Raw genomic sequence first — 12,768 nt, 5'->3', positions numbered from 1 at the left:
TAGAAAGTAGGGCACAACATTTCTCCACATTTTCAAATCTTCTCAAAATTCCCATTAAAGTTTTAAAGCTTAAGACATTGATAAAATGAATGGGACAAAAAAAAATCAGACATACAGTCCTAACCCCAGCCCAGTACAACTCTAATATTTTACTATCAGACCTGTGAGGCTACGAAGCCGGAGCGTCCTGAGCCCGTGTCCATCCAGAGTGTTGTCCAGCACAGCCAGGGCATAGCTAGAGTTGTACAACTGGCTGCCTCTAATGATCCGAAGGTTGTCCAAAGGCACCAGACTCACTGACACGTGGGCAACAAGCACATAGCCCTGTACCTCCACAATGCCCTGAAGAAGAAAAGATAAAAAGAGGAAAAAGGATGAGAGCTGTGAGAACAGGTTAAGGAGAATGGAATGGTCTTTATTTGTTTCCATCTTCTTGTTTTTAACTAATAACATGCTTCTTTTGTGTCAAGGTTTACATGGAACAGACTACCAAGGACAAAAAACAACGGCCCGATCTTTAAAACTTGTTTACTGAACTGTAACAACTGTTATATTACTATAAAACTATTACCTGTAGGAAGGAGAGGTCAGGGTTTCCGTGAAGGTGTGTAATCTCCAGGTTGCCATGAACAACCTGGCAGCCGGTGTAGAGCAGCCTCAGGGTCTCATAGTGATTTTCCAGGCTGGAGGGCAGGGCCAGCTTCATGTCAGTACCCAGGCATACTGCAACACACATCAGCAACAGTATGACCAACTCCATCCTGCACATAGAATACTATTAAAACCATTTTCATTGCTCAACATTAATGCAGTTTTATTCTCCATACCACAACATCAAAGGAAAGGACACAACTGTCAACTTCTTCAAGACTGCGAATGCTTCTGTACACATAACAGACGAGCAACAACAACACAAAGAAGCGCCTTCGGTTTCTCAAAATAGATGCTGCGTTTTATTTCTGGTGTAACAAAAAAAATGTGCTCAAAGTTAAATGCTGTATGAGCTTTTCAACATGATTGGGTATCATCTGAACAATCCAACTCAAGGACCTAATAAAGAAAAAGGTTTTCTGATTCTACATTGAAGTAAGTAAGAAACTTTAGAAATATTATAAATATTGATTTGGCCGCTTAAAAAGAAACCACAATAAAAACACAACCCATCCAGTTGATCATTCTGTTAAGTGCAGAAAGAACAGTTAATTTAAAAATAATGGCCAACAATTTTGATAATATAACATACTGACATACATGAGATAGTTTTTAAAGTTGCATGTTTTGCAAGGCAGAGGATCTTACTTTAGATATTGAAAATCCAGATGGTGATGACTGTAAGGACTTGGACTTCGATATATTTTGACTGTAACTGTTTACAAGCGGCCTTGAATGGGAACTCTGAAACACACACCATCTGCACGGCCTCTGTCTGCCTCTTAGTGTATATGATACTGTAGATTTTCCACTGGCAGCAGAGAGCACAGATTCCCCACAGTGGGTCACACACTGCATTACATTCAGGGTCATACAGCGCCACAATTCATGGGGGCTGTCTTGCACACATAGCTCCCATGCTTCAGCCTGCAGTCACACAGTGGACAGTCCCTCCTCCTGCTGGGGTTATAAATGACTTCCTCTGGCTCCCTTCCAACAGCCCTTCAATAGTCAACCCACTTTTCCTGATTGAAGCCACCCCCCCTGTGCTATCTCTGTCCCCCCTTTTAGGAAAGACGGCTGGAGAGACGCAGATGCATCATCTACAGAGCAGGAAGTGATGGCAGTAGGAGGAGGAGGGTGATTTTCTTGATACGCTGGGGTTCAGGAGATATGCTCTTATCACATATGTGCGTCTGCCACGTGTAATGTTTCCTGGTGATGGCTAAGAGCTTGACCCATATAACAGCTCCTGCTCCTCAGCGAAGAAGTACTGGGTCACAAAGTGTAAATAAACAAAACTCATGAGGTCTTCACTAAAGTTTTGACTTCTGAATCAAACTGAAACTCTTCTATAGGTTTCCCGAACTATAATCTAAACAATTTCATTTCTAAAATTCAGTGAAGTCATCAGAGTTAAAGTGAATAATGGTAATAATAATCATAATCATAATAACAATAATAATAATATTGTAGAAGATGAGAATAAGGGAACACTAGTCCTGCATTGGGTTGGATACTTGTGGGTACCCAGTAGGTATCCTGTGAAAAAATGAATATATTTATATAAATTCAAAGGTGTGGGTACAGGCAAAGATTGGCTAATTGCGGGCGGGCGAGCACAATACAATAACACATACAATTCAATATGTTTTGGGGGGTTTTCCCCTGAAGAAATCAGACATGAGATTGATGTCGACAACTGCAGGAGAACAGGCGCTGCGTCAGTTGAGAACAGAAGTGAGTGACAAGTGAGTGACTGTATAAGCCCCCCCCCCCAAAAAAAAAAAATTAAAAGAAAAGAAAATCTTCATAATTTAATAGTTTCGCTTCTAATCAAAATCAATTACCCAAATAATGACAAATCAGGCTGACAGCTAAGGCTGGGTGCCACAAAAGTATCAAAGTTTGGTACACAGCCCTATTCACACCTCACTGTGAATAAAATTTTGAAATGATTGAAATGATGATGATTGAAACTCAAAGAGTCAGGTTTATCTAAAGAAGAAGAGTAAATTGCTCAAAAGATTATTTCAAGAGTTTGAGTTTTTAGTGAAGCCGGCTGCCGTGAAATTATGAGTTTTCTCAACTTTTTTTTTACAGTGATAAAGACACATTAAAATCTGACAGGGAGCTATGCCGGCAGCAAATGGGTCCGTGATTAATAGAGTGGCAGCCAAAAATACACACCCAGTCGCAGCAGCTTGTGTCAAATATCAAATCAAATGACTAATCACTGCCTCCTTCACTGATGTCATCATGGAAAATAGTTTTACAAGTCAAGCCAAGAGAGGAGTCGCGCTTTAATTCTGCAGCATTCAAATCATTTTAGTAAGACAGCAGATATACACAGAAACCGCAACAAACTACCACACACAGACACAAACAACACAGACGGCTCCAGCTCAGGGGATTAGTTAAATGTGCCGTAACAGAAAGCACAACGAAGAAGATTTTCCATCTCTAAAAAGTGTGTGTAAAGCCAGTTCTCGACTTCCTCTGCTTTTATTCCCTCATTGTTTGCTCTCCAAAAGTCTCTCAGCAACGCCTGTGTGTGTGTGCATGCGTGGCCTTGTGAGGAGCTGCCCACCCCTCCATCCCTGTGGCCTAAAATACTCTCTCTTTTATCACTTACTTAGCTCTATCTGCCCACTGTCATGTCACTATCCCTGCCTTCCTCTTCCAAATTCACTCACATCATCTTTTTATTAACTGCTTTCAGAGCCACGTTAGCTAAAAATGTTCCCTCTGTCCATTTATTTCTTCCTGTCAGAGTCTCTCAGGGTCCATGAGTTGTTGCCCAACTCTTTTTAGACTCTGGAAAGTGTCATTTCACAGGAATGTGTGTCTTTGCATGTCTTAAAGATGACACACATGGATGTATTTCACCAGTGAGGACGAAGAAGAGAAACCAGGCTGTAGCCCGGAGTCTTGTTCAGTGACACATCAGCAACCTGTGACCCTCCAGGTCAGGACACAGTCTGTGTCCAGAAGGTCAGCCAGACAACTAATGGCTGCAATGAAGATCCAGGCTCACACACACACAGCTAAACATGTTAGTGCTGGCTTCTGCACAGTGTATCACGGCAACTTGGCTCTGGGAACTTTCATTGGTCAGGTTTGCTGTGGTTAACGAGAAGAATGACAGAGAATGCCTATTTCCTGTCTATTGTCCACATTTCGATCATTCTGTGTTTAGTTACCCATTTATGTTAATTTCTTAAATCAGTGCCCACTTCTTTGTACTTAAAACAATCCAGTATTCATTGTAGGGCTGCACAATTATTTGAAATATTATTTAAAGCACAGTATCGCCAAGTGCAATATCCAAATCACAGAGACTTAAAATGTGTCAAATGATAAAACAACATTATAAAGTACTGTGCTGTGGGGATGCCCTGGTCTACAAATCCTGATCTCTATATTTAAGAAAACATTAGTTTAGTTCAGACCCCAATAAATGTCACATCATCAAGATTAATATTCTTCAGTGAAAAATAAAATTGTGATGCAAAAATGAATTGTGACTCATAATACAATCACAATTTCTGTCAAGGCAATTAATGATTTTTTTTACTATATTCTGCAGCCATGTTGCACCACCATCTTACTACAGTGACCTAGAAGGGACAAACCGAACACTCCTTTCACATTTTGCACGAGTTTCACAGCCACCATAGGTTCTCCTACATGCTTGGAAGGGGAGAGTGCAATGAGGTGTTTTCAATCTGCAAGCTCACTGTTAGACGTCGTTCCTTCCTACACAAAGGTCCTTTAATGCATCACAGGAACTTGAAACAAACAAGTTCATGCAACATGTTGTCCGCTTTGTCAGAGAGCAAATATTTTTAGAATGTCACAAACAACCGCTCAAAGGCGGAGAGAAAAACTTGCCACTATAGCGAGGGGCGAGACATAATACTTGTTTAGGTATGGTGGTAACAGTTCACAGTTTCAGACAGCCTCTTCTCGAGGACATTAATGTTGTTACACTTGTTTGCACACACAGAAAAGTGACAGAGGTAGTCAAGTAAAAAATTAAAAAAGGACTTGTCGGCTTTGTGCATCTGGCCAATTACCACGTGAAGTGAGTGTGAGTGAGTGTCAGTTATTGGAGAGGTGTGGTTGGATCCTGTCAATGCTATTACTCTCAGAAATAAACAACTTAACATTGACCCCCCCGCTTTGTGATTCTTTATATAACTATTTCTGTCACTTTTGGTGTATACAGAGTGAAGCACTATTGGTGCCTTCAGGGAAACATCAACATGTCAGGCAAGTAAATCTGGCAACTCACCTGACCGGGCAAGCGGTAAAAAAGAACAAAACTTTTAAACTATTTTGATGCTCAATTAATCATCAAAGCAATTTTTAATGTGAAAATGGCAGAAAATGCTATTTTCAGCCTCTCAAATATGGAGATTTATCAAATTTCATATTAAACAGAATATCTTTGGATTTTCAACAGACAAAATGAGACATTTAAAGACATTGTCTTGGACTTTGAAAAACTGAAATGGACATTCTTCACTTTTTTTTATAGACAATGAAGCCCTAGATTAAATCTAAGTCTTTATTGTTTGTTAACTTTATGTGTGTGTGTGTGTGTGTGTGTGTGTGTGTGTGTGTGTGTGTGTGTGTGTGTGTTCTGAAATCCTGAAACACATTTTCTGCCATTTCGAGATAAAAATTACTTTGACATTTTAATTAAAAGTTTAATTCTTTTTTTTACCACTTGCCTGAACGGGCAATTGAGTTGCCAGATTTACTTGCCTGACATGATATTTTACCTGCCCTGGACAAGAATGCAAACCTCACGGTTGAGCCCTGAATGACACATGCAGTGTGTTGCAACAGGGACTCAGGATACTCAGATACTTTTCATTAAGTGATTGCATGATGCATGCTTACCTGACGTATCATGAAAACAAGCTACTGCCGCCTAAACTACTAGTATAGATAAAAGTTGAAGTAAAGACAGCATAAAAACGAGGCTACGCTTCTGACCACGTTTGAAGGCAAAACTGTTTACAGTGATCAAAATAGCTGCACTGGAAGGCAGGGTTAAAAGCCAGCCGTCAAACAGAGACTCAACATTTTGAGACAATGTTTCCCTGAAGGCATCAATAGTGCTTCACTCTGTATGCACCAAAAGTGACAGAAATAGTTCAAGAATCACAAAAGACGGCTTCCAACCCTGCTTGCTGTTTGTCATGTCTGCACAGCTGGCCAGTCACTGCATGAAGTGGGGGTCCGTTTTAAATTGTTTGTTTCGGAAAGTTACATTAATAGCAGTGACATGATCCAACCAAAGTGCTTGTCAGACACACACACACACCTTTCTGATAACTGATGGCACTGTACCAACAGTATCAGCACTGTGTGCAGGTCGTTATTAAAACAAAACACAAAAAACACCCTGTGCCTAAGACTTCTTTTCTTTATGCAGTGGTCCTGAAATAGGTATTAAGCATTGTTTTATAATACTATACTATAGTTTTAATACTTATACTACCTGTTCTTCCACTTCCAGCTAATCTTTTTCCATTGGCTTTGTTTTACTAGTTAGAGCTTCCCCCAGTGTTTATGTTGTTGTTGGCTATTTTTGTCATGACAGACTGTATCTAAGAATTAATGACTGATGTGATCTTAACCTGGTTTCCCACAGGAGAGGATGTGACGACTGTAAGCAGTGACTTGTACCAGTGTGCTGCTGCTGCTGCTTGAGACCATCTGCGAACTGAAAGCTTGAAGCCACACCTGTGTGTGGCAGTTTGCCAGTTAGCACAGGGAGTGTGCGTGTGTGTTTACCAGTGTACGGAGAGCGACAGAAACACAGCGGCAGGCAGCGATGCTACTGCAGGAGTTAGACTGAAGGGCCTGTAGCGAACAGTCAACAGGATCCTCTGGCCTCAGCTTTCCTCTAATGGATCAGATCCCTTCAAAGCTCAACACAAACAGAACGAGCTGATCCAAGAGGACTTTCTCTGTCGGGGTATTATCCCTCAGATTTATCATGTCAGTCCCTACTCTAATGCAATGATAATCCTAGCGACGTGCCTTGCATAAACTTCAAACTTCTCCCAACCTCCCTGAACACATTCCTTCTTCCCCTTCACTTTACGGCTGAGGAAGAAAAAACAGGTATTGCTCAACAGACAAGCAGAACAGGATCCGTACTGTACTGGAGAAACACATGTGAACTCCTCACTCATTCACCCTGTCATGCAAAGACTACGATAACAAACACACACATTTTTTACACATTTACTACAGTTTGAAAGCATCTACAAATCATCTGCAAAGAGCAAGTTGATGTTTAAAAAGACAACTGGACAATCAGATGGAAAAGAAGAAAATCAAGGAATTCATTCAAGAAAATAATTGGCACCTTAATCGATGATGAAAACAATCGTTAGTTGCAGACCAAACTCTCAACATTCATTAATGTGTATTAACACAGCGTAATATCTAGGATGGAAATTGTGGTTTATTGCAGTGAGCTCTAGAGTGCTGCTAAATGTAATAAAACTATATCAAAATTAAAATAAAACAAAACTCTAATTGTTCAATATATCGATAAGGCAACAAGTGGCTTTATAGATGTCTAATGAATCATTTACTAACGCTTAACAGATCAGTAATAAATCATAAGTAAGATAATTCAGTTTGCCAGGTTGTGAAAAATAGCTTTGGTAGCTGTTTTTCCTCCTTTTCATTTAAAAAAAAATAAATAAATAAGGAGAGGGAAAGAAATGCTGCAGACACTTAGATTGTTTTTATTAATTTATTATTAAGGTAAACTATTAGTTGTTATTCATGGTGAGAAATTCATGGCCCTTTCAAAGGAGTTTTTAGCAAATCTGACAACCTAAAGTAATACTTAATAATTCATATCCTACAAGATATTTCTACATGATTATTAACTATTAATAAGCCTATTAGTTACAACTAATAACACAAAATAAATTATGCAGTGGTACCACGTGACTTGCCTTTATATTTGAATGTGAGGTTTACAGGGCAAGATGAGAGAGAGAGAGAGAGAGAGAGAGAGAGAGAGAGAAGAGGGGTGACATGACACTGTAAAAATTGTGAAGTTTCCAAGAACTATAAGTGACGTCTTTATCCAACCAACAATCAAAAACCCAAAGATCCTTCATTTCCTGACAAAATGACAAGCAGCAAATTCTGACATTTAAGAAGCTGGAACCAGCAAATGTTTGACATTTTTAGTTAAAAAAAATAACAACTGAAACAAATTAACAATGATCAAAACAGTTTGCAATTAACTTTATTTTGAGCGACTATTTGATTCATCAACTCATGGTTGCAGCTCCTGCCTTAAATCTAGACCACCGGGTGTCCCTGAAATGATCATTCATGTGATTTTTTAAGAATTGCCCAATTCTAACTACCAGGAAATGTTACAGTGATAAATAATCCAAACACAAAGAACAATATTCTCCTCCAAACAAAGATCCTGAGTAGAAACAAGTCTGAAACTTGCTCTGAAAATCAACATGATCAAGAACATTTTCTATGAAAGTAAACAGTGACTCTAACAAGGCTGCTGTGATTTATTTTGAAACTGTGCAGATACGTGTCAGTGCATAGTAAAGTCAGGTTGAAGGTGTGTAACTCAAACCCTAGAAAAGCACACAAGAAGGTGTTGAAAGTTTCCTCTGAGGCCGGTTTGAATGAGGCCCGCTGTCGGACGGCCCCTTCCTCAGCTCACAGTGAGTTAGATCACTAACACGCAGCTCAGACTGGTGAGTCACGGCTGGCTGAGTTAACCTGCCACTGTGGGCAATTCAGTAGGACTTAATCACTTTGCTGTGAGTTTCGCTCAATGGGTGCACTGGAGTGTGACAGGGACATGAACTGTGAGGATACTGAGGCCAACGAACACACAAACACACAGGATGTTCTCACACAGGAACAGGTCATTGAAATAATTCACTCACATGGAACAGCACCTCACACAACTGCTGCTGACCTTTGATATAATGCACATGTTGGCCACAGGACGTGTGTGTGGGGAAAAAACACTGACATAACAACTCCTAAAAGGACAGCCGACCACAAAATCAAAAAAAAAAAAAACGTTCTTCTTCCATAGAAAGAAAGTAGTTCCTACGTGAAGCTGCTCACAGGAAGAAATGTGGATTACTTTGAGTAAAAGGGTCGTGATTTCTGGAAAGAGACACCACAAGCTGAGGGCAATCTAGCTCCAGATGTCAAAAGGCAGACATCTCTACAGCTAATATGTCCAAACTCTGCAATACAGTTGTAATGTAATGCTCTGAATGAGTCTCTTTTTTTCAGTGTAGATGGATAAATAGCACTACAGGCAAGAGAAAAAATATGTATTTTTGATTTTCGGGGTGAAGTGTCCGTTTAATAACCGAAAGCAAGGCTGAAAGCTGGCAGCCGACTTCACCGCTTGTGTTTATCTCAGCAATAATGGACCAGTAACAGCGCTCACACTGCACTGATGCTTCAGAGTCCGACACTGAGGAGTAAAGTGCACCAACCTGTTCCCACCAACAATGCAGTTGTATTTGGAAATCACTTCACCTGTGACTATTGGTTTTGTTTGTGTGTGTGTGTGTGTGTGTGTGTGTGTGTGTGTGTGTGTGTGTGTGTGTGTGTGTGTGCAGAAGTGATGGTGATGGTGGGGGTAGCAGCTAATAAAACAAGCTTCACCACAATATTATTATACTTTCCGACTTAAATATTGCTTTGTGAACCTCTATGTACTTTATGTATTACTCTATGTATTTTATGTGGGGTTTTTTTTATCACTTTCTACTTTTTGTGAAGCACTTTGAGTTGCATGCTATGTATGAAAGGTGCTATATAAATAAAATGTAGTATTATTATTACTATTATTTCATCTTATCACATTAAAGCCATGTACAGGTCTATGTCCTCTGTAGGGATTTGTATTTTTTTTTTTTTTAAAAGTGCATGTCAATAAAAACTCTGGTACATGTCAATAAAGCCTGAATTTTCGGATGTCAATATTTTTGCCATTAGCGTGTGACATATTAAATGCTTTTAAAATCCCCTCACCAAGCTTATTGATATCTGATTTCACTTAAAATGGATCAATACAGAGGACTATACCAAAGCTGCAAATCGACCAATATGTTTTTTTTCAGGGCCGATAGTGATATCTGTTATTAGTAATCAAAGGGCCTGACAAGCAAGATTTGGAACCAATATAAATTTGCAGTGAAAATCTTATTGTCAAACTTCAGAATAACCAACATCTGCAACCTTATAATTGCAAATATTGTACTTTTTGCTCCTCTAGGCTACATTTGATAACTTAAGTTAGATACTTTGCAGATTCAGATTATTATTACAAAATATAAATAAACTCCTATCAACAATTATGATGTATTATTTTAAATTAAGCTTCCCAGCATATAATATAATATATAAAGTAGCCTAATTAACAGTCAGATAGTGCTGTGGGTGGGACATCGAGTGAGACTACAGAGTGAATGACAAAGAGGCAGCTGCATCAGAGCCAAATTAACATATTTTTCAATTAATTTATTTTATCTATAATCAGAATTTTTTTTTTTTTTGAGGATGTCATCCGGGGGCTTCAGCAAACACTGATTAACATTTTTTAAACACTTTCTATAATTTTATATAGAGCCTGACTGATTCTGCATTCACAGGGCTGATATCGATGTGAGGGAGTAAAAATAATTCTGATAGATCTATTAGCCAATATTCTTTATACAGAATATATACATAAACACATTTTTTACAATCATCCTTTAAATGTGGTTACCAAATACTTGTGATAAAGATATGTAATGGAGGCATGATATTTTACAGTTTAACAATAAACTTTATTGTCCAAAATTATATCAGGGCACTGAAACAGTAAACTTTCATTGACATTTGATGATGACATTTTAATGATTAACTTAAATGAAGAAAAAGGATCAAATATACATAAAATGCCGCCTATAAAACTGAAAAGGTTCTGTTAAAAATAAAATTGTCATATCAGCACATATCAGACAACGTATTTGCTGGTCCCGATTTATACCAATGTAGCTCTGATAGGCTAGTCCCATGCTGACAGCACTGGTTGGCTTTTATATCTGTCAGCTTCCTTTTTTAGAAATTTACTTAATTGATTATCAAAATAGTGTCTGTAGATTAATTGTTTTAGCTCTAAAACAGAAATTGTTCTTTAAAAAAGGGTGAAAATGCAACATCCATCATACATCAACAGATTTTATGCATCATTAAATGCTCCTCTGCTTTAGGGTGATATGACACTTAAAGATAAAATAATGATTCATAGGGCTGCAACGAATTATTATTTTCATTATCAATTAATCTGTTGATTATTGTCTCAATAAATGACTAGTTGTTTGGTCTATAAAATGTCAGAAAATGGTGAAATATGTCTATCAGTGTTTCTCAAAGCCCAATGTGATGTCCTGAAATGCCTTGTTCACCAATTCAAAGATATTCAGGTTAATGTCATAGAGAACTAAAGACACAAGAAAATATTCACATTTGAGATGCTAAAGTCAGACAATGTGGACATTAACATTAATCTATCATCAAAATAACTGGCATTTAATAGTTGACAACTAATCAAATAATTGACTAATTACTGCAGCTCTACTATGAACTAGAGCTGCGAATAAAAATTATTTTATGATTTAGATCAACTGTTTAGCATTTAAAATGTAAGAAAAGAGAAATAAAAATGCTAAAGCCCCATGCTTGAAAAATGACAAACAATTAATCAGTAAAAATAAGTTGCAACTAATTTCCTTTCTATTGATAAACCAACCAGTTGTTGCAGCTTTAATTGTCAACACTTAACATTAAAAAAAATAATGATTTGTTGGACTGTTGTCTTGCAAATATGTACTTGTTTGCACTTTCAGTTAGCTCTTGTTTTCCTGGCATGCACTCAAGCTCCAAGTGTGACAAGTGGCCCTCTATCAGACAATGTCCTCTTTAGAGCCAGAAGTGAATAATTGACATCGCCATGATCCCTGGCACACAAAGCCACGTCTGTTATTGCAGGTTTTGTTTTTGTTTACGAGGAGGAGAGAGCAGCAAGTCCGCCTGCACAAAACGCTCACCGCTTCTATCTGTTCCCCCCAAGCTGCAAAGCAGGTTCTCATGTTTCTTACCTGTTTCACTCTCAACTACTTCCACTGTGTTCCTGCGGTGTTTATTTGTGCAACAAAAGCGGGCTTCAGTTTGCAACATTAGTAGTTTTGACCCAAACATTAATCAGAGCGGAGGCTGCTTTGTGACAGGTGTGATTTTTTTTCTCCTAATCAGCGCTTCATAAATCCCACAGAGCCTGAGCAGAGAGGACGAGGCTGCGGACTCACGGAGGAATGTGGTCCCAGCCAGAAATATCAACCTCTTTGGGCCAAGCTGAAGCTCCAATATTTACTCTCGTGTAACGCAAATGCTCTGCTTTCATATTCCGTTTAGTCACGGTGTCTGTTTTTCCCAGCAGTGGAGGTATTAAAGGCGAGAAAAGCCGTGAAAGTTACCCACCTTCTCTGCCCAACGCGCCCGTCACTCCGAGCAGCACGGCCCCGACAAACAGCAAACTTCTCACCGCCTCCATCTGCTGAGACCCGGCCTCTCTAGTCCATGTTCCGCAGTTACAGGATTTTACTGTTCCCGATGAAAAGCTGCTAATATTCTGACGTCCTCTCGTCCCCAGGTTTTTTCTTGGCAGCTCTTGAGTTGTTGATCGTTTCCCAACAATGTCAGTGACTTCCTCCCGAATTCTTGCCTGGTGGTTGTGGAGCGTGACAGCGGCGCGCAGGAGCAGAGGCGCGCTCCCGTGAAGGCCTGAGCGGGGAGTGGCAGCTTGACTCAGATCAGCTCAGCCCGCCTTCACTGGAGTTATCTGCAGGACACTGCTGCCAGTGGTGGACGAACTATTCAGATCATTTACTATAATTAAAATACTGATACCACCCTTTAAAGCTAAAAGTACTGCATTGAGAATTTAACCTATGTAAAAGTATGTGAACATATTTAAAGTAAAAGCACTCAGAAGATCAGAAAAATGCCTGACACTCTATGACTATTGCA

At 39.1% G+C, this 12,768-nt stretch overlaps 1 protein-coding gene across 2 annotated transcripts in view; it reads right to left on the bottom strand.

The window, feature by feature from the left end:
- erbb2 (erb-b2 receptor tyrosine kinase 2) overlaps positions 1-12,529 on the bottom strand; it is a 30,479-nt gene extending 17,950 nt beyond the window's left edge. Inside the window, exons 1-3 of one of the 2 annotated variants that reach the window (XM_084740253.1) lie at positions 12,220-12,529; positions 572-723; positions 162-342 (exon numbers count right to left, since the gene is read on the bottom strand). In XM_084740253.1, coding sequence (XP_084596379.1) covers positions 162-342; positions 572-723; positions 12,220-12,292 — 406 coding nt within the window. In that variant the 5' untranslated portion in view covers positions 12,293-12,529. The remainder of the gene's footprint in view (positions 1-161; positions 343-571; positions 724-12,219) is intronic. The other variant, XM_084740254.1, reaches the window with a different exon arrangement.
- Positions 12,530-12,768: the final 239 nt, after the last annotated feature.

Source organism: Lutjanus erythropterus, chromosome 17 (assembly GCF_056507025.1).
Source record: "Lutjanus erythropterus isolate fLutEry1 chromosome 17, fLutEry1.hap2, whole genome shotgun sequence".
Taxonomy (NCBI): Eukaryota; Metazoa; Chordata; class Actinopteri; order Lutjaniformes; family Lutjanidae; genus Lutjanus; species Lutjanus erythropterus.
This window is presented reverse-complemented; position numbering and strand designations above follow the sequence as displayed.